This window comes from Manis javanica, chromosome 11 (genome assembly GCF_040802235.1).
Source record: "Manis javanica isolate MJ-LG chromosome 11, MJ_LKY, whole genome shotgun sequence".
NCBI classification, from domain to species: domain Eukaryota; kingdom Metazoa; phylum Chordata; class Mammalia; order Pholidota; family Manidae; genus Manis; species Manis javanica.
In genome coordinates, this window is record NC_133166.1 from 55,987,839 (window position 1) to 56,008,325 (window position 20,487).

The 20,487-nt window shown below is 50.0% G+C and overlaps 1 protein-coding gene across 7 annotated transcripts in view; it reads left to right on the forward strand.

Moving 5' to 3' along the window:
* PRR5L (proline rich 5 like) overlaps nt 1–17,717 on the forward strand; it is a 93,491-nt gene extending 75,774 nt beyond the window's left edge. For all 7 annotated transcript variants that reach the window (XM_017649108.3, XM_017649107.3, XM_017649106.3 and 4 more), the window contains exons 7-9: nt 2,191–2,331; nt 5,350–5,476; nt 14,917–17,717. In XM_017649108.3, coding sequence (XP_017504597.1) covers nt 2,191–2,331; nt 5,350–5,476; nt 14,917–15,311 — 663 coding nt within the window. In that variant the 3' untranslated portion in view covers nt 15,312–17,717. The remainder of the gene's footprint in view (nt 1–2,190; nt 2,332–5,349; nt 5,477–14,916) is intronic.
* The last annotated feature ends 2,770 nt before the right edge of the window (nt 17,718–20,487 follow it).

A 20,487-nucleotide genomic window follows, 5' to 3' on the forward strand; every position in this document is an offset into this window, starting at 1 on the left:
AATTATGCCTACAGAATCCATTTCTCATTTAAGCCTGTCCCTAACAATTCCAGTTGAAATCTCTGGCCTGTGCCCACTGCTCTTTTCATTCCATCCTGAGCTCCATCCTCCACCTTATGAGAGGATTTGTAGCACTTATGTGGACAGTTCAACCTCTGTGCCCACAAAAATCTCCCCTTCCTGCAATAGTCATTCCTTGGCCCGCAGTAGATCCTAAGAAGATGGACCTGGGAAGTAGAGTTGCCAGATTTAGCAAATAAAAATATAAGATGCAGAACTAAATTTGAATTTCAGAGAAACAAAGAAGAATGCAATAGTTGGGACATACTAATGCTAAAAAACTATTAAGATCTAACTGGATATCCTGTTTCATTTGGTAACTCCTACTGGAGGGGTTTATAGGGGGTAGAGCTCGTAATCTCCTAGGACCATTTGGGCACAGAATTCTAAGATATGGATACCCAGATAGGTTGCAATAGAAAGTGTGGGGTCTGAGTGGGCATGGCCATCCTGCAGTCAGCTCAGAGCCAGGCAGGAGCCCTGTTGTATAGGTCTGAGGGAGGTACTATCCTGCTTTTCTTGAAAAATTAAAGATCTGGCAACAATTGATATTGCCCCTACCCACCCCAACCCCACAATTTCCCAAATGAGCTGCTGATACTGATCCTGACACCCCACTTTGAGAACCCCTGAGTTAAGTGTTTCCATTGCTGAGGTAACACCCATGAGGCATCTACTAGTCACCAGGGCCCAGCTCGAGCCTTCTCAGCACTCCCTGTGCATACACGTGTCTGCGTGAAACCAAATTCCTCATTGACCAAATGTGGTTTTGAGTGCCTGCTACATTCAAGGTGTGGAACTCTGCCTTTGTTTTCCTACCTTGCAAAGTAAAAGCGGTCCTGCACGTGCAGCGAGGGCACAGAGACCTATGAGGATAGGCCGTCAGGGCTGAGTTCCAGGATGTGGTCCAAAAAATAGAAACTGGAGGACCTGGAAAAGGTGGGATGGGGGACAACTGTCACTAGAGGCAGTCAGGGAAGGCCATGGGGAAGGGGTGGCTGTACTGAGCCTGCGAGGTGTGTGTGTGTGTGTGTGTGACAACTCTCACTAGAGGCAGTCAGGGAAGGCCATGGGGTAGGGGTGGCTGTACTGAGCCTGCGAGGTAAGTGTGTGTGTGTGTGTGTGTGTCTTGGGACTGGTGGGGGGATGCAGAGAAGGTGAAACCACTCTTACCTGTGTTTCTGTGAAACCCTAGGGAGTAATGAGAAATGTAAAAGGTCCTTACACCTTGCTAGATGTGAGAGATGGGGAGCCACATCCTATTTGGGAGGGTACCCTAATGATATTTTGGACTCTACCAAAAGCAGCTGATTTTTGCTGGGTGTGGAGAGTGAGTCTGGGAAATGGGCTCTCCTTTCCCTTTCTGTTTTGGGAAACTTCGGGAACTCTAAAGTCAAATAGATTAGGTTTGAAATCCAGCTCTGTTTTGGGTAAATCACAGTAACTCTAGGCGGGCTTTAGGGTTTTTCATCAGTGGAATGGGATTTATAGTGTGACTTATCTCAACGGGGGTGGGGGGACTAAATGTGTTTTTATATCTAAACTATTTAGAATCATGCCTAGCACACAGAGCTTAATAAGTGCCAGCTCTTAGGATTATTCATTATTATTTTCATCCTCTCCCCCTCCCCACATGGTTGAGCAAGTCCTTTTACTTCTTCCTTTCTAGATGTTTTTCTTCCTAAGTTAGTGTGTTTATATAAGAGTCTAACAGGTCCCCTGTTTTCCTTCTTTGCCTGGCATGTGATAGATGCTCAAATATATGATGGGAGAGGCTGAGGAAGCAGCCTGTGGAGAAGTGGTGCTGATTTTTTCTCTCGCTTCTCCCCACTTCCTCTCTCCTGTCCCGTCCTGACCACTCATGGCCCTCAGACAGCGTGGCCCCTGTTATGCGTCTTATCATCTTTGGGTCACTTGGGCAGGTAGGGTCATGCCTTACCTCAAGCAAAGCTTTCATTCTGAAGGACAGGGACCACACATTCAGCTCTTAGGCAGCCCCTGGGCCTTGCAGAAGCCTCTTCCTGTCCCGTCCCGGGTGCTGCATACACGTTGGTTGTCCTGGACCCAGTGTGGTTGGTGGTGGGTCCAGCGAGCTCTCACCTCCGGCCCTGCCTCCTCTCTCCTCCCCAGGGTCAGGAGCTGACCATCCGCCAGATCTCCCTGCTGGGTTTCCGCGACCTGGTCCTGCTGAAGGTGAAGCTGGGTGACTTGCTGCTGCTGGCCCAGTCCCAGCCACCATCCTCCATCGTCCAGATGTTGCTCATCCTGCAGGTAGGCCATAGTGGAGACGTAGCCACAAGGCTGAGGGAGGAAAGAGTGAAAAGACAGCCCCTGTGGGATGAGGGGAAGGGGCCAAACAACCAGAGCACCTTAGCTTAGTTAGCATTCTTTAGTTGTTCTTGTTCATTTGTTCATTTGCTGTATAGCGACTGGGCCCCTGTGACGTCCCTGGCGCTGTGCTCCAGGCTGGGACCCCTGGGGGTCCCAGAAGCGAAGTGTTATTAATCAGGAAGTGGACACCCTCTGTCCTCCCCTGTTACGCAAGAAAGCACAAGTTGCAAGTAACAAAAGAAGCCACTGCTGCCCAGCACCAGCCAGAGCAGGGACTCTTTGGAAGGTACTGGGGCAGGTGGGCTTCCTAAGGGACCGTGGCCTAAGACCACGTCAGGCCCTACGGCTCCCGTTTCATCACTTGCTGGGCTCCAGTTCCGTCTGGTTCACCTTGTTTCTCTGGCGCCGCCGCTCCTGGCCCTGCCTGGTCTCTCTTGCACTCTCTCTCTCCGACTCTCTTTCTTTCTGTGATCAGTGCTTTAGTTGCACCCGATCAGACGTGGCATCCCACAGCTCATGTTTCCACCAAGAGATGACCCAGATGGGGGGCCTAGTGTCTCAAAATCAACGATAGGGAGATGAGCTGATATTTATTGGTTCCTAGCTATATTCCAGGCATGGGCCAAGGACTTCCATGGTATTTTCTGAATCAGATAATCCAAAAGACCACCTTCTGAGGTGAGCACGACTGTCATTCTCCTTCTCAGAGGAGGAGACTGACACCCAGGAGGTTTGTGTGCCAGGCCAAGGCCCTCAGCAGGGATGCGCAGCTCTGTGTGCTCAGGAGAGAGAGACTGATTGGGCCGGCTTGGGCCACGTGACCCCCCCCTTGTCCAATCGTCTATGACTTTGAGTAGGATCATGTAATAGAAGCACGGCCTCAGCAAGCCCAGTCCTATGGATAGGGGTACACAGGGCCTGTGGGCTAGGAGCATCCCAAAGGTGGCTCCCTGCCTCCCCACCTCTGTGACAGATTCCCATGCTGCAGCATCAGCTCTGAGCCCTTTCTTAGGGGAGCTAGTTTTGTCCTCGCACAGGCTGGTGGTGACCCCATGCTACCCTCTCAGCGGGGGTGGACTATTTGGCTTGGGGATCTTGTCTTTCCTTCCCTCAAGCTGCTGTTCTCTTCTGGCTCTCTAAGGGGGCCGTCCTTCTGGGAATTCTCCCCTTTCCTGAAATTGGAGAGGAGGAAGGGTTGCCTAACAGGATGACGGTGGGTTTAATTGACTGGAATGCCAGGTCATGGACTTTTATAGGAGGGAAGGAAAAGAAGGGGGCATAGAACGGTGTGTGTGCAGCTTGTGTCTGAGAAGCATAAAATAGAGCTTGGATTTCGAATAAGGCATGCAGAAAATGAGGCCTTTGGGACTTAGGGAGGAAGATTAGGAAAGGAAAGTTGGGCTTCCCTGCTCCCATTTGTAATATTTTAGGGAAGAGGTGACTCCTTTGCTGTTGCTTGTTTGTTTTTTAGAAGGAGAAGTGGGGTGATGGCTCTCACTGTTGACATTAGACCAGGAGGGCCTGTCTCTTTGCTGGGAGAATTATCTACCAAATTCTAGCATTCTGGGCCCTGTGCCGGACAACCCACCAACCGTATGAGAAGCTGTCATCAACCCCTGAGGCTCCCTAGGGGTTAGCCTCACTTGCCCAGGACAATTCATCCGCTCTGGCCCCCACCTCAGTTTGCTCTCCCTGGGGCAGGTTCGAACCTTCAGTGGTTCCTGGGTGTTAGGAAAATAGCCCAAGTCTGTATCCTGGCCTCTGGCCCCCTCACCTCCCAGCCTCCCCTGGTACTTGAGGTCCCTGCTATTGGGCCCGCAGCCACACTGGCCTTCCTTGTGTCTCCTTGCTGCAGCAGAGCCTTGGTACTCGCTGCTCCCTCTGCTCAGCACACTGTCTCCCCCTGTTAAAAAACAATGAAGAATTTCAAGGAGTAGCTGACAAGGGGCCAAGGCAGCCTGATTCCTTGGGAGCTTACACTCCACCCAGTGACCCCCAACCTGCAGAATTAGCTGTTTCTGCTTCATTGCCCAACCATCTTTTCCTTTAATACCCCCCAAAACTCCAGTGCTGTGGAGAGTTTTACTTTTTAAGTGACGGTGATTTAAAGTCTATTCTGTTTTGAGATTATGATGAACTTTGTCTCTCTGCGCCCCTGTGCCTCTCTTCAACACGAGAATATGGCTTCCCATTATTTCTAGCAAGAAACTGAATTCCCTAGGAGTCTGATGGTTTTCCAAACCTCGGTTACTTCCGGGCCCTTTCAGGCTGTGCCTGTGGCCACTTGCTGGCGCTTCCTCATGGCTTAGCTCCTGGGACTCCTGTCACATTCGGCTTTTGAACTATTCATCATGGTGCTAAATGTGTGTCTTGCTCCACAGTGACTCCCTCTCTTCCATTCTTCTGGACTTTTCCATATTTTGTTCCCTTTCTTTTCTAGCCTGTTACCACATGGCAGTAAGATGGACTTGGAGCCAGACAGGCTGAATTCCACTCACAGCTTTGTTTCCCTGCAAATTACTTAAGTTTTCTGGGTCTTCATTTCTTCATCGGTAGATGAGAGTGCCTTCCTCCTTGGGTTGTGGGGAGGCGTCTGCTCTAGTGCATGTAGAGTGTGAAGCAGTCCTCATGATGGTGGGGCTGGGGCTCGTCAGACCTCAGCCCTGGAGCTGGGGTGGGGACAGTCCCCTCCGCCCTGCAGTGGTGGGGCACAGTAGGAGAGGGGCTGTGGTCCTCACCACACAGAGTTTTCTGATCACTGTGACCCTTGACCAGTGACTCGGGCTTCAGGCCTCAGTTTCCTTCATTCCAGCCATGAGGATGCTGCCTGCTGGTAGCACAGCTGCGAATGAGGGCCAACAGGATTTGGCCCTCATTCGCAGCTGTGCTAATTGTTGACTGAATGCCAGCTGGCTATGGCAACTTTGACTGACCTTTGTCTCTCTTGTTCATTTCCAGAGTGTTCACGAGCCCACAGGCCCAACTGAGGGTTATTTGCAGCTGGAGGAACTGGTGAAGCAAGTGGTTTCTCCTTTCCTTGGCATCAGCGAGGACCGAGGCATCTTGGGCCCCACGTATGCACTGGGTAAGGGGACAGCTCTCCAGGAGCCTCGATGATCATGTGACTGTGTTTTACTGAGCCCTAGTTATGTGCCAAGTCCTTTGCTTCCGACGTGAGTCCGTGCAAATCTGTGCGTGTTAGTCACTCGTGTGTCCCGCTGGTCTTTGTCGTGGTAACTTCCCTGCTTGGCGATTCCTCCTAGGGGATTGATACTGTTCCTCTGATCCGCGTCTTTGATCAGTGGCTTTGATCTTTCTCATATGCCTGCTATTTTCCTGTGTCTGAGACCAGAAACTGTACCTTATTGCACATACACTCCTCACACTGAGTGGAAAAACCACCTGTGATGGATTTTCCTTTGACAGCAGTTGGAAATGTGAAGCCAACTCGTGTGTGTGGCCAGCCGTGATGAGCGCTGCTCCTCACTCCATTTCTGTCGGGACTGCTAGGGCCTTCACACCAAGAAAAGGGGCTCCTGGATTAGGCTCAAGTCCTGTTGGGCCCTTTGTAGGGGGGCTGTAAAGCCAGCAGGAGAATCTAGGGATAAATCAGATCTGCTCTTTCACTCAGTGAGACTCCAATCTAGCTGGGGAAAATGGCTGTATAACAAGGCTTGTAAAAGAGATTCCTCTGAATGAAAGCCCCCAAATGCAGGAACTCTTTGTTTATTGTCTCTCTCCAGCAACTGGAATGGTGCTGCAGCATCTAGTAGGCATTCAGAAAAATATCTGTTAGATGGATGGCAGCCAACTGTACCCCAGGGCAGGGGTGACCAGCACCCACAGAGAGGTACAGAGAAGGACAGGCATTATGTGATTTTTGGAACTTCTTGTCCCCTCTCCTTGCTTTAGTGGAGTTGTAGCTGGACTTCAAAGAAAAGGGGGAAATAGCCTCCAGCAAGTTTCCCATACCTGCCCTGGCCTCACTACTGCAGAAAAAGGCAGGGCCGGCTAGTGGTTTTCATAGGCTGTTGGTGTTTCTCTGGCAACACCAGTTTAACCACAGCCACCACAAATCAGAGGGTACTGGCCCCAGCCTGCCTGTTAGGCCCTTCCCGCTCCATCCCCTCTTCCCTTGCTCACTCACTCATTCCACCCAGGAGTGGGAAAAAGCCAGAGTAGAGATGACAGCCAAAGGGAAACAGTCTCCTGCCCTTCCCGAGCTGTGAGCTGGGCGCCACGCTTTCCTGCCTCAGCTCACTGGGTGGGGTGGGAGGGTCCAGGCGGAGGTCAGGGTACCAGAAGGTAAGCTGGATCCTAGCAGGGCCCCCGCCACCATCAGCTGGGCCTAGTGCCAAGGGACAGGCATAGCTTTGGAAGTTTGTTCAGTGAGGACCTACTCTTAAGAAGGGACACTTTTGGCTTTCCAGCTAAAATAATACATATACTTGTGAAATTACAAAGCAAAGAAAAGCCTGAGGTTTTATTCTTGTACCAAGGATGGTCCTTGCCTCTGGGGTGTTGTCTCAGTAGCAAATAGATAGGGAAGAAAATAACCCTCTTTTAATTGCTTTATTATTATTATTACTATTTCAGCAAATGTGTACTGAGACCCTGTCCCAGGCACCCTGTGAGGGGCTGCGGTATAACCCGTGAGCAAAATCAACCCACCCCTGCCCTCTGGCATGCATCGGGAAGTCACCCATTACTCATCAGTGTACGAATGCTCAGAGTGGCACCCATGGCAGGGGGACTTGACCAGGGTTGGGAAATCAGGGAAGGCTCCCTGGAGGAAGAGATATCCGTAATGGGGCCTGTAGGATGAATATGAGTTAGCTGAGTACACAGGAAAGGCAGACTATTCCAAGCAAAAGGAAGGAATCTTTGAGAGGCTTTTGGGGTGGGAGGAGCGGTGAACAGGAGGGCAGAATATTTGAGGAACTGGAAGAGCTTCAGAGTTGCAAAGTGGCTGGTGGCAAGGGCAGCTACTGGACACAGACCATCTCCTGGGCACTGTGCTGGTGGGCTGGATACCATGCCATGGAGTAGGCACTGCTGTTTCCATTTTACAGGAAGCAAATGAGGATTAAGGCCACTTGGCTATTGGAGTCAGATTCCAAAGCTCCAAGCTGTTGACCCTTTACCAGCTGTCCCACATGCTCCACCCCGACTCCACCTCACCTGTCAGCTTCCAGGAGGCAGTGTGATTTTACTGAGGGGAAGCTGAGGAGGGGGTCCTTCCCACTCATTCCTTAACCCAAGAGGTATCTGGTGCCAGACATTCACCTCAAACCTGGATACTAAGAAGCTAAAATGGTGCCCTTCCCTATTGAAGGCACCCCTTTCCAGATGGAGAGAGGACTCTCTGGACCTCAGTCTTGCCCTCAGTAAAATGGAGACAGTAATGTTTATCCTGCCTCTAAGGGTGGGGCATTGAGACCACCAACTGAAGTGTAAAGGTTTAAGGAGATGTGTTGGACGGGACACATCCCTGTACCCAGAGGAGGGCTTTGCTGTGATCCACTCCAGGTCTGTCTGGGGTGGGAGGGTGGCCAAGAGCACCTGGGATACTCGTCCTGAAAGCCACCATGGACCCAGTGATCATCGTGGTCCAGGTACCAACCAGGCACCTGGCCTATATTCATGCTGCCCTTGTACAGCCTGCTGAGGGCAAGTGTGCTGTGCTTAACCTCAGTCTCAGTTGGGAAAAAATGTCCCCAGCATCACATTGGGGGCAGAGGACCAGATCCAGAGAAGTGTTTTCTTCTGGGGTGCTCCTCTGTGCCCCCATGCCCATGCATGTTTAAGCCTGTGGGGCTTCTTGGCATGTCTCTTCCTGCCAGCCAGGCCGATGGGTCTGAGGAGTAAGCTCACCCCCTGGATAGGCAGGGCCTGCCTCAGAGAGGAAAGATGAGTCTGAGGTTCATGTTGCAGTGAGTGTGAGTGTATGTGTCTGTGCATGTGCACATGCATGCTTGTGTGTGTCTCCATCATTTTTCTAAGGCCGGGGAGTATAGGGGTAAGGAAGAAGAGTGAAACCTTAAAATAAAGAATAGACAGATGTGTCAGGGGCCAGGCTCACGTCCTGCCTTCCTAGCTGCCAGTGTCCATGCTGCTGCCCTGGCTGCCCCCCGGGCCCTCTGAGTGAGCACTTAGCCTGCTTGGTTTCTCCCACACAAAAGCCCTGGCCTCCCGTGGGTTTCCCTCTATTGTGTTTCCAGGGGGAGGGCCCGTTTCCTTAAGATACTGTTAGCTTCTCCTCCTGGCAAGGGAGCATTCCTGGGTTTTCAGGTGCCCAGGCCTGGAGAGGGACACCCACAATGGGCCTGGTGTGCAGCAGTCACGATGCCTGCATTGTGGCGGCAACTATGGCAGGGCGGCCTGGCAAGCCTGGGAGATCAAAGGCTTCAGAACTGAATCTCCAACAAAGGACCTGAGGGCTGCCTCATCCAGGCTTTGCTTCTCTCTGGGGGTTTGAAAGGAGCTGCCTTGTTGCTGGCTTCAGTGCAGGGGGACGAATGCCAGAGCTCAATGGGGTGCCTGGTGAGTGAGTAAGGAATCAAGGCACCCCCCCTTGCCCCACCCCCTCTGAAAGGCAGGAGGAGGCCGGGAGGTAGGTGCTGGGGCTAAGAGGTGGGATCCAGCCCCTCTCCCTGCTGAAAGGGCATGACTGCAAGGTAAGGACCATTTTTAGGCCCCAGGGGGATCAGTCTCTGAATGGGAGGTTTCCGTCTCTGAACGGCAGGGCCCTGTTTTCTCTGGTGCAGATATGAAAAAGAGGGGGAAGATACCAAGCAGCAACAGTGTGGATAGCGGTGGGTGTCTGTCAGCTCTAGGCCCAGCATTTGGTTTTAAGGCCTCCAAAGGAGGCCCAGTGGGGGCTGATCCCACTAAAACACAGCTGACACACTTGTCTGGGGGTTGGTTCTGGTGTCTGGTGGGAGCTTATTGAGGAAATACTGTCTACCCAGGGGACTCTATACAGCCCAGTGGCTCCTGTGGTCTTGTTCTGCCCACACCCAGTCTTGGGAACCAAAACATTTAGCGCAGAGTGCAGAAGGAAGAACTGTAGGCCTCTCCTGTGGGTCATCACTGGGAACAGCCATAAGGATTGCGGCAGGGCTAGCCACAGAAAGAGCAAAGCCTTGGAAACTACAAGGGCTGGGCTTCAGCTGTGTGGCCTGGAGGAATTGCTTAATGTCTCTGAGCTGCAGAGGGCTGAGCACAGAGGAAGAAATTCCCCTGTTCAGGGCAGGGCCCAGGCAGTGCTGCCACCTGCTGTGTTAGGGGACCCTGACAGAGGCAGCCTGGCTGCTGTGGAATCACTGCAGATGAGGAGTTGTATGTGCCTCCCCCTTCCTCCCTGGGGCCCTAAGCCACATCGGGGCCCTTGCCATTTTGTGTAGTCATGGGCTGATTCTGTGTCAGTCTCCCCCTTATACTGTGAGCTCACTGAGGGCAGGGGCATGTGGTTCGCCTAATTTCAGGCCCTAGCATAGACCTCTCCTCTGAGTAGATGAATGAAATAGTGAGTCTGAGTTGAGTCTATTGGACACTGAAAGGAGCAGGCCCCTCTGAAATGACCCCTCTTTGTGACTTTTCCTCCTCTGAATTTCAGAGTGCTCTTCTCTGACATTTGCCATGTTGACCTTGTTTTAAGTTACTGTATGCAGGCCTCCCAGTGGTCAGGAGCAGGGACTCTGCTGTCAGCCCTGGGCTTGAATCCTGGTTTTATCACTAACTGTGACTGGAAAGTTATTTAGCATCTCAACTTCAGATTCCTTTTCTGCAAAATAGTCAAAAGGAGATCATGTTGGTGAAGCACCTCCTTACATAGTTGATGCTCAGTTAGTGATTGGTCCCAAGACCCTTCCCCCACCACACACTTGCTGAGCTCAAGCCCCTGTGGCAGGCCCCATATCAGATTTTCTTTGCTGCCTCTCATCAGCAAGCAGTGTTTTGCATGTCTGAGCTCCAGAAGGGTTTGTTGCAGGGGGCAGGTGTCAGGGCAACCCCCTCCTGGCTGGTCAACATCACTCTGGCTCCAGCTCTCGGCAGCCGCCCAAGTGGCCTTGCTTGTCAGTTTACTGCCTGTTGAGCCTTCCAAGGACTCTGGGCTGTGGGACTAACCATATAAGAGATGGATTGTATCCAGGCATCCATCTGAGACACCTTTCTGGGCTCATCCAGCTTGTCTGGGGCCCATGGAAGTCATCCAATGAACTCTCACTTCCTCCAGAGATCCTGCACGTGTCTGCCATGCACATCTATTCCCCATGCCTTCAACTGGGCCCAGCCTTTGTTCTAGGTCTTTCCACTAGCTGGATCTGCAGGTTGCAAATGCTCACCCAACAGTTGAGGCCAGTCTCCCACCTGGCTGGTTGTAGAGTTCAGGCTACAACATGGGTTTTGCAACTGCCAATCTAAAGTGCTTTGTTTTTAACAGCAGTAGGAGAGAAATGAATTGTTTTCAAGGCATTTTTAAAGGATGGTTCTTTAATGGAGTTCCAGCTTCTTTGAACTCTTCTGGTGCTGCAGTTTTATAGCTATCAATTTTTGTAATCATAGAAATAATACATCATTATTGTAAAAATGTGGGAACATTATAGAAATGTGTGGCTTGGAGGGTACCTCTGCCAGTACCTGGCATAGATTGGTTCCTCCTTGCTGTTCTGTCTCCTATTCATTCTTTGCCAGAGAGGGGCTTCCAGCCAATACCAGCCTCTTCTCTGGCACCTGCTAGGGGCCAGTGTTTGCTATTACCTGGCTTCAGAGAGTGGGCCAGTTCCAGAAGCACATCTTTTGAGGGCAGCAGCAGAGCCCTAAGATGGCAGTAGCAGGTAGTAGGGAAAGTATGGGCCCTGCCACTCAGGCAGGGAGTACTGGACTAAGCCTCAGTCTTCCTCATCTGAACAATGGGGATAATGAGAGCAGTTCTAGCTTCAGAGGGAGTTTGGGACTCATCAGTGAAATAGTGGATGGGAACACACTCAGTAAAACTCTAAATTCTACATATAATTTGGTTTTGAGAAATAATAATTATCTAAGCCAGGAGACTTGGTGACTTAGTCCTAAGGGTTAAGGTTTCATTGTCTCGTCACTTCGTATCCATATACATGTATACATGGCCACAGAAAACCATCCAGTGGTTCTGAGAGCTTTGCAGAGGGACATGTCAGGCGCCATGCATCTAGGAGCATGAGCTTTGGAAGTGGCAGCGTGTGTCAGGGCCCTCCAGATCCACGTGAAGAGCCGAGAGTGGACTAAAGCAGTATGGGCCGAGTGTCCCCAAGGCCACTGTCTGAGCAGCAATGTTTGTTTTCCCTTTAGAAGCTGACTTCCCCATGATCCTGTCAGAGTGGAGAGGGAGTGCCTCCACTGTCAGGCCTTTCTCCATCGCTCCCCACTGCATCTCCCTACTGAAAGGGAGTATCTTTCTTTTGGGGTCTTAATGGCCTCAGGGTCCTGGGAGCTCTGGAAAGAAGTGACAGGTGAAATGGAGTGGGTGGGTGGAAGGCTGGGAGGGGTGTGCACTGGCAGAGAGGGTGTGGTTGAAAGAACAGGGCTTGAACAGAAGCCACACACTCCTCAAGACCTCTGGCTTGCTGTGGTCTTTCATCCAGCTCGCGATGCAGACGCGGTGCCTAAGTGGGAGAAGAGGTGGGCCACATGCCTCTAGAGGACCCCAGGAAGGAGACGGACCTTGACACCAAGGAGATGCAGGCCTGTTGTGGTCCTTGTTGTGGCTACAGATGCAGCTCTCTGCACTGGCATAGTCCTCATGATGGCTGGGACAGAAGGGGCCCTGGGAATTGGGGTGTGGCTGGTACATACGCTTCCTCCTTTGGAATGTTCCCCCTGGATTTCAGTTACTTGACTATTTTGGTTCTTCTCCCACCTCTTCAAGCCATCTTAGGGTTTCCTTCCTTCTCAAGAGGCACTGGGGCTCTGTGATGAAATGCTTGGCTTCTGGGCTGACACCTGTACCCCAGTCCCAGCTCTGCCTCCTCTCTGTGACAATGGGCAGGTCATTTAACCTCTTGGTGCTTTAGCTCTCCTGTCTGTAGATGGCAGTAATGGTAGTAGTACCTACACCATTGGGTTGAGAGGATTTAATGGGTTCATATATGCAGGATGCTCAGAACAGTGCCTGAAACTCTTTAGTTTCAGTTAACTTTTGTGTTAGCTGTGAGAATCATCATCGGTCTGGTAGCCCTTCTCACATCCACTCCCTCCATGCAGGCACACAGGAGAATGACTTAATCTTTGACCTCTTTATCTGCCAGGAGGTCATGTTCACTCTGAGGCTTCCAGCCATTACAAGGTCCAGGTGACTCTGCAATTCTCGTATCTCAACATGTTTTTTTTCTCATTATGAACAAAATACATGCACATGAGAAAAACTTGGAAAACACATATGTAAAAAGAGGATAGAGAAGAAACTTTAAAAATCATTGGTAATCCCTCTTCCCAGAGATAACGACTATTAATATTTTGATGTATAGATCCCCAGGGTTTTATACATATGTATGTGAACACAACACAGTGTACCCCTAGTTTTGTTTAAAACTGAAAAAATGCATGTAATAATACTGGTTATATTCTGCTTTTGTCACCAGATATTATTATACTGTGGATATTTTCTTACATTCTTCAATATTCTTTGAAAATACCCAAATTTCTATCTGTAGCCATAACTTCTTTCTCTGACTTCAAAACTGCACATCTGTTGGGCAGTGGAGGGTGGCATCTCAGACTCGATTGGCTGCTGCCTCTGCTTCCTCCCCATCCCAGCCCTTCTCTGTCATCTTGACTCACAGCGTGGTGCCTGTGCCATCCTGCTTCCTCCTGTCCCCCTCCCTCCCCGAGCCTCTTATTGTCAGATCCTGTTACCATCAGTCTCTGCTGTCTCCAGCCCATCCTCTTCCTCACTTCCCTCTCATCACCACAACTCTGGTTCCTGTCCTGCTCACCTCTCACCTTGATTCTGATGTTAGCACTTATTTCTTTTCACCTGCAATCTATACTTTTTATAGAAAATTATGATGGGCCATCTCTCCGGCTTTCCTCACATCTGGCCTCTCAGGTTCCAACATCGCATGCTCCTGCCAGGTGCATCTTCCTGAAGTACAGCCCCCATCGTGTCCTATAGCAGGCACTGTTACCTGTCCCCCACCCTATTGTCTGATTGGTCACAGATAGTTCCATCTTGCTTTTAAGGGCCCTTCCACGACATAGTTCATCCTGCCTGCTTAGGCACCTCTCCATTGTTTATGTACTGTGTTCCTGCCAGGCTGTGGCCTGATGCTGCGCCTATTGCAGCAGCTTACTTGGGCTGCTCCCACTGCTCGGAATGCTGGCACCTGTGAGCCCTTCTGGGAGTTTTTACTACTCTGAAGGCCCACCTCCAGTATACATCCTCCCTGACAGGTTTCCTGACTGTCCTCACTCAGGTGTGCTGTTTCCTACCTTGGAACCCCATGCCCTTGGCTTGTCCTTTCCTTGAGATACTTAGCTTATTAGAGTTATGTGTGCTTTGCATGGGCAGCTATCAAGAGTGAGATATGGAGTGAGACCTTTCTTGAATCCTAGATCTGTGTTCTAGCTTTGTGAGTATGGGTAAGTTATTACCTCTCTGATACTCAGTTTTCTCATCTGTAAAGTGGGAGCTAATATATCATGACTTAGGTTCAGTGTTTAGGAGGACTGAAAGATGAATGCATGTCAAGGCTTAGCACAGTTTCTGGAACAAGTGAGCTCAAACTGCAGAGTTATAATAATCTGTGCCCAGCCCTCTTTGTGTCTGCTTCCATTTACCCATTTGTTGATGGTGAGAAAGCCTGTTTACATCTAGAGTATTGACTGAACAGAGCATGGTGTCAGACAACTGGCCTGGAAAGGAATGTTGGTAGTCCTGGTTCAGACGATTTGGCAAATGTCCCCCGGTCTTAGCTTTGGTAGCTGAGGTCCCCCCAGTTACATGTTCCTCTGGACTTAAGCTCATGAAGCGTTCTTCACTTCATCTGTAGACACTGCCAGAGGCCCATTTACTGCTGAATTGAGCCAGAGGGCTTCTTTTGGAAGCTGGTGCAGGCAGTGCCCAGGTCTTTGGAGGACACTGGTAGAAAGGGAATTTAGGGCAAATCTTTTGAAGCTCAGGCAGCAGCAGGACAGAGGGGAGATTCCCTTGAAACCAGTCTATCATTGACAGTCCTTTGGTGATCCCTACTATGAGAGGAATGTTGGGCAGGGGCAGTATCTGGCATAAGCTATAAAGCTGCAAGAGAAACATGTAAACATGTCCAATTCCCTTCCATGCACTTCAGCAGGACTGCACCTAAAGCTGTTCTTCAAGGCAGAGCACCTCCCTCTTCCCCCAAATTGATTAGGAGTCTTTGACTACCACCGCCCCCCACCCCAGCGTGCGCGCATGTGTACACACACACACACACACACACACTCTCTCTCTCTCTCTCTCTCTCCCTCCCTCCCTAATTACAGTCTTTGCTGGTTTTTCTCTTGCAGCCAGGCGCCACTCCAGGGTTCGTCCCAAGGTCACTCTCCTGAACTATCCATCCCCGATGACCACCATCAGCCGGCCACTGAATGAGATGGCTTTGACTCCTCTGACGGAGCAAGAGGGGGAGGCCTACCTAGAGAAGTGTGGCAGCGTCCGGCGGCACACGGTGGCCAATGCCCACTCAGACATCCAGCTGCTGGCCATGGCCACCATGATGCACTCAGGCTTGGGCGAGGAGCCTGCGGGTGAGGACAAGTGCTTGCTCCTGCCGCCCAGCTTCTCCCCACCCCACCGGCAGTGCTCCAGTGAGCCCAACATCACCGACAGCCCTGATGAGCTGGAGGAGGTGGCTGGGGGCAGCCAGGAGGACTCGGAGCTGAACTGTGCTTCCCTTCGCTGAATGCCCCCCTCTGGGACGTCCCAGCTCCTGCCTATGGACCAGGATGAGGATGGCTCCATCCCCACAGATCGCCAAGGGGCTCTTCCTTTGGGCAATGCTGCCTTATGGCTTTTTGAGTGTAGGCCTAGTCTAAGTGCCCTAGGGGAAATCCCTATTGTAAACCTATTTTCTTGACTGTGACTGAGCACCTCTTTGCAGCCAAACAGACCCAACTGCCTGATATTCACATTCTGACTCCCAGCCTTGCCTGCCTTAGATCCTTATCTCTGGGCTTTTCCCCTTAGATAATGGACTGTTTGATGCTCCCAGCAATGTATCTAAGTTCCCCTGGCATTATTATAGCAGGAGGTTGTCTGACCCACACACGGAGCCAGCAAGGACACGCTGGCTTTTGGAATTCCCCTTTAGGCTCCTGTGGTACGGCAGCCTGTGGGTGAGCAGTGGTAGCAGAGAGGAACCTCTCCTCCCCTATTCTGTACCGAGTGAAAGTAGACTGCAGCCCCTACCGAACATGACTTTGGGAATGTGCCTTCCTTATTTTCATTTCAGAATTACTGGGAAGGAGTTGCCTGTGGGTGAATGCCCATCCTCACCTATATCCAGATCCTATATGCTGCCTTTGGTTTTTGCCCCAGGAGAGCCACAAGGCTTGAGAAACCCTGTCTTTGATTAAGCCTCACCATTTCCCTCTCGGGCCTTCTCCCAGGCTCAAGGAACTAGCTTCCCTAGTGGAGTAGCTGGTGCCTTCATCCGCTCCTATTTCAGAAACTGACTGTTTTCCTTTGTGGGTGAGGGGCCAGCTGATACCAACCAACTAGTCTGTTCCTGGATTTAACTTGAATTTTTTATATGTGCATCATTTAAAAAAATTGCAAATCCTTGTACGTAGGATCTTGTACTGCTCATTTCCAATGGGGTGTATCTTCAAACTACAAAATAAGCAAACCCTCTCAGAAAAAGCCTGGAAGTGGTTCAGGGTACAAGTGACCCATGGTAGACAGGACTCTTAGGCTGCAGAACTCTGGAAGCAGTTGGGCTTGAATCCAGAATGGCCCATGTGAGTGTCCAGGTTTACAGAAAAGCTGCATTGAGGTAGAGAGACTCAGTTTGCCTCATGAGCAGAGGGTTGTAGCCAATGGAATGTCTTTCCTTTTAGTGGGGTTAGATAGGGGAGATGTGGGCAGGACCTTCTGGAGAGATGTTCATCTCCTGTATATAAACAAGTTCCCAGAAGTGGCTGGAATTTCTGACATGTGAAATCACAAAATGCTCTTTGGGGCAACAGCTTTGGTACTGTGCTGTCTCCTTAGCACTGCTCCACCCAGGTCTGGGCTCTTGATCCACCTTGGGCCTCTGTTCTTCTCTTTGTATTTGTCTGTTGGCCCTACTGATAAAAGCCCCAGAAAAAGGAGAAGGCTCCCCTGGGCCCTTCTGACACCTTCTAGGTATCCTGTTAATATTTGGAAACTTTATGATATCTCAGAGATATGAGCCGGCTTGGCTTCCAATATAGCAGGAGGTTCCTGGGAGAGGATAAGAACAGTTTAATCTGGCAGCAGGGAAAGAGACATTGTAAGCATATCTAACTAAGCCTTGATGGCATTTCCCTTCTGGGTGAAAATCTGAAATGCAACCAGTTTTGTTTTTGGTGGCTTGTAATTTGGAAATTTTGTTTAAAAAATTGTTTCATTTTCATCTTTCTAAGAGAGTGATGAAAGAGAAATGTCTGAAGGAGATCTGAGGATTTCAAACAAAAAATAATCTCTGTGTATGTGTTGAATAAAGTCCACAAATTAAATGCATTAGCAAACTATCAGTAAGTAATAACATGATGATTTATTTAACCAATGGCTTCTGTCCTTACTGGTACACTTAGCACCTGGGATTAGAATTTATTGATCCAGATAAAGTAATCATTTACTTTTTTAGTTTACAAACGTTAATGATCTATTTGGTTTTAAATGCCTTTTCCATACACTAAATGCCTCTGATGAGAACAGCAGTCATCAGTTAAATATGTAATATCTTAGACTGAGAATGGGCATGTCAGGACAGACCCAGTGTCCTTAATTGCTGATGATTGCTAGCCACTTTACACCTTCACCTTTGACATACATGCCTGATACTTATACAGTAAATATTTCCAACTATACATATAGCAATTTTGTTGATGTTTTGGGGCATTTTAGCCATCAGAGGTATTGCAAGCATTATATTCTTAGCCACTTTTTCTCCCCTTTATGAGATGAAGATTCATTTCGTTACTTAAACTAGGATCTTCCTGTGGCTGAAGTTTAACGACAGGGAGCAATCTCAACTCTAAACTCTGAGAGAGCTCACAAACCAAAAACCTTTCATATTGTCTGTTTCCAAAATGATTCAATAAACGTCACTGTGTCCATATTATCTGTCCCCGTGTCGCATGTCTTGATTGAATCTGATAGGCCAGCAACCCTCTGGATATGTGTGCATCTTGTCCTCACCCTCCCTGGGCCCGCTCTGCCTGCCTCTACTCCAGGGTTAGGCAGCAGCCTTACCTCAGCTGGTCTCTCCTGGGTTTTGTTTGCCATCCTCTGCTCGATTGGCAAGTCATTTCCTGGTGAAATAGCCTGTATACGGAGCTGGAAAACACTGAACAAGTCTGAGAAGGCAAGACCTCTTCTAAACCAGTTTGGCCTCTTCCCAGAGTGTCTGACCTAGAGGGAACACTTCAAATATTTACTCATGGACTGTGTTCTTCATACACTGTCCTCCGATTCTGCTTGCCAGAGGGAATTTATGTTTAACTCTATGCATGGGTTTCCCTAGGAAGGCTGGAGCAGAGTTAGCCTGAGACATCTGAAGGCCTAGTAAGATCATTCAAAGAGGTGTGACCTACCTGAGGATGGAAAGGGCATAATGCATGTTTTTGTTGAGCCCTCAGAGCCAGTAACTAAGGAAAATAGGCACTCAGCGTTCTGCCTCAGTAGACCTCATGGCATTGGCTCACTGCCATGTTCATTCATCCACCCCCTCACCTACCCACCCAATATTTATGGAGCTGCCACTGTGTTGTAGGCATGTTCCTTGGGGCTGACAATGCAGTGATGGACAGGCAACCAAGGGGCCTGCTTTCTTATACACAATTTAGTTCAGGAAGGCTGGCAATCAGCTCAACACAGGCATTTCAAATAATGAACAACACTGGATGAAATGAAACAGCAAAATCCAGTAGCTAGAGAGTGATATGAGGGCAACTGTATCAGGTGACAAGAAAAGTTCTCTAAAAGTTGACTTGACTGAAGACCTGAATGAGAGGGAGCTAGCCTTACCATCTGCTTTATTTCCTATCACTGCCATCAACAGTTACCACAAATTAGTGGCCTAAACAACACACATTTATCATCTCACAGTCAGTTGGCTGGAAGTGTGACATGGGTCTCACTGGACAAAGATCAAGGTGTTCGCAGAGCCTTGTTCCTTTTGAAGGCTCTGAGGGAGAAGCCATTTCCTTGCCCTTGTCAGCTTTTAGAGACAGCCCAGATTCCTGGGCTCGTGGCCCCTTACTCCACCTTCAAAGCCAGCAGCAGAGGGTTGAATTCCTCTGCCATTACATCACATCATTATCACCACCTACATTCTGTCTCCCTTGTCTACTTTAAGGACCCTATGATTCCATCAGGCCCACCCAGAGAATCCTTGATAATATCCATCTCAAGATTTTTGTGGGCACTGCCCCTCCATCCCCACGTCTCAGTAGTAGAAAGGCTGGCTGGCTGGTGTGCTGGGGGCCCTGGGAAGACGACACTGCCTTGGGTGGCAGGTGCTGGTCTTCGTGTCCAGGGGAGATTGGCTGGCCTGGCCCAGAGGCCTTCAAGCCTGACCTCCACCCTCCATGGCCTGGACACCCATGGTGACCAAGATTCTGGAGTCCCTCACTCAGATCTTTATTTTCCATCTCATATGCTTGTCAGGTGCTCGTCATCCCCTCTGTGGACTTCTACAAGTGTGCACTTCCTGTATTTATTTGTCTGCAGACTCCATCTCTCCCTATGGACATCCCCAGCTGATGTCTGAAAAATGTAGTCCCTGCTTAAAACTTCTCTCTGGCTGCGAGTAAATTCCACACATTTGAACTTGACTTCCAGATCCTTTCCAAACTGGCTCCCACCTGCCTTTCTGGCCTCAGGTGCTGCTGACTCCCTGTGAACAAGTGTCAGTCTCACAGCGACAGTTCATTGTCTGGGAAGCTGCCCTCCACCTACACACCGTCCCACCTTGTTGGGAGCCCTCCCCATTGCTGGGGGCTGTGGAGGGGCCCTCCCACTGCTTCTCCAGGTCGAAGAAAACACTTTTGCCTCTGTACATTCTCAGGCCTGTCCCAGAAGACCAAGGAGGTGTAGGATTTCTGTATGTGTGCCTGGAGACTAGCAATACAGAGGAAGTTCTAAGTCATGTGCACTGAATTAATGGGATGGTGATAATTCTGATCTACACCTTTTCTCTCCCAGGTGTTTGCAGAAAGGACCTTCACCTCCTTTCCTTTCTCCCTAAGCAGGGGCCTTCCCCACACTGTTCTCTAAGTATGTTCCTACTGAGGGTATGGCTATGGAGCCTGTGAACCCAGGTGGGAGCCCTTCCCTGTGGCCCCTCCACATCCTGCTGCCATGTCCCTGCAAAGAGCTGACCCTGTCCATAGGGCTGCTGCTTTGCCCCGAGCCAGCTGCCTCTTTCTTGGGCCCTTTCTTTCTGTACTGAGAAAATTCCTTTGGAGCCTAGAAGTTGTGCCTGAGGGAGAGAGTGAGACAGCCCTGTTGTTTGTACAGGATCATCTCTTTGGAAAAGCCCTCCTGCCAAGTAGTAAGACTAGTGTGCCCAGGCAAGAACCCCCTTGCCCTAACTCCTACTGTACTCAGGACCAGCCCTGAAAGGGATTCAAATTCTGCTGCCCTGGTGTGCCAAACACTACACTGATCCTCGTAACAGGCATGTGAGGCAGGCACCATCCCCATTTCACAGATGGGGAAACAGGCTTGGGTTCTAAGTAATGGAGGTGGGATTCAACCTCAGGTCTGCTCACCTCAAGTCCAGTGTCATCCCCGTCTATTCCAGGAGGTATCCTGGCTTGATAGAAAATGAGCAAGCAGAACAGCTAAGGGGCACAGTCTCCTCAGCCTGCTGCAAGTGAGATGGTTGC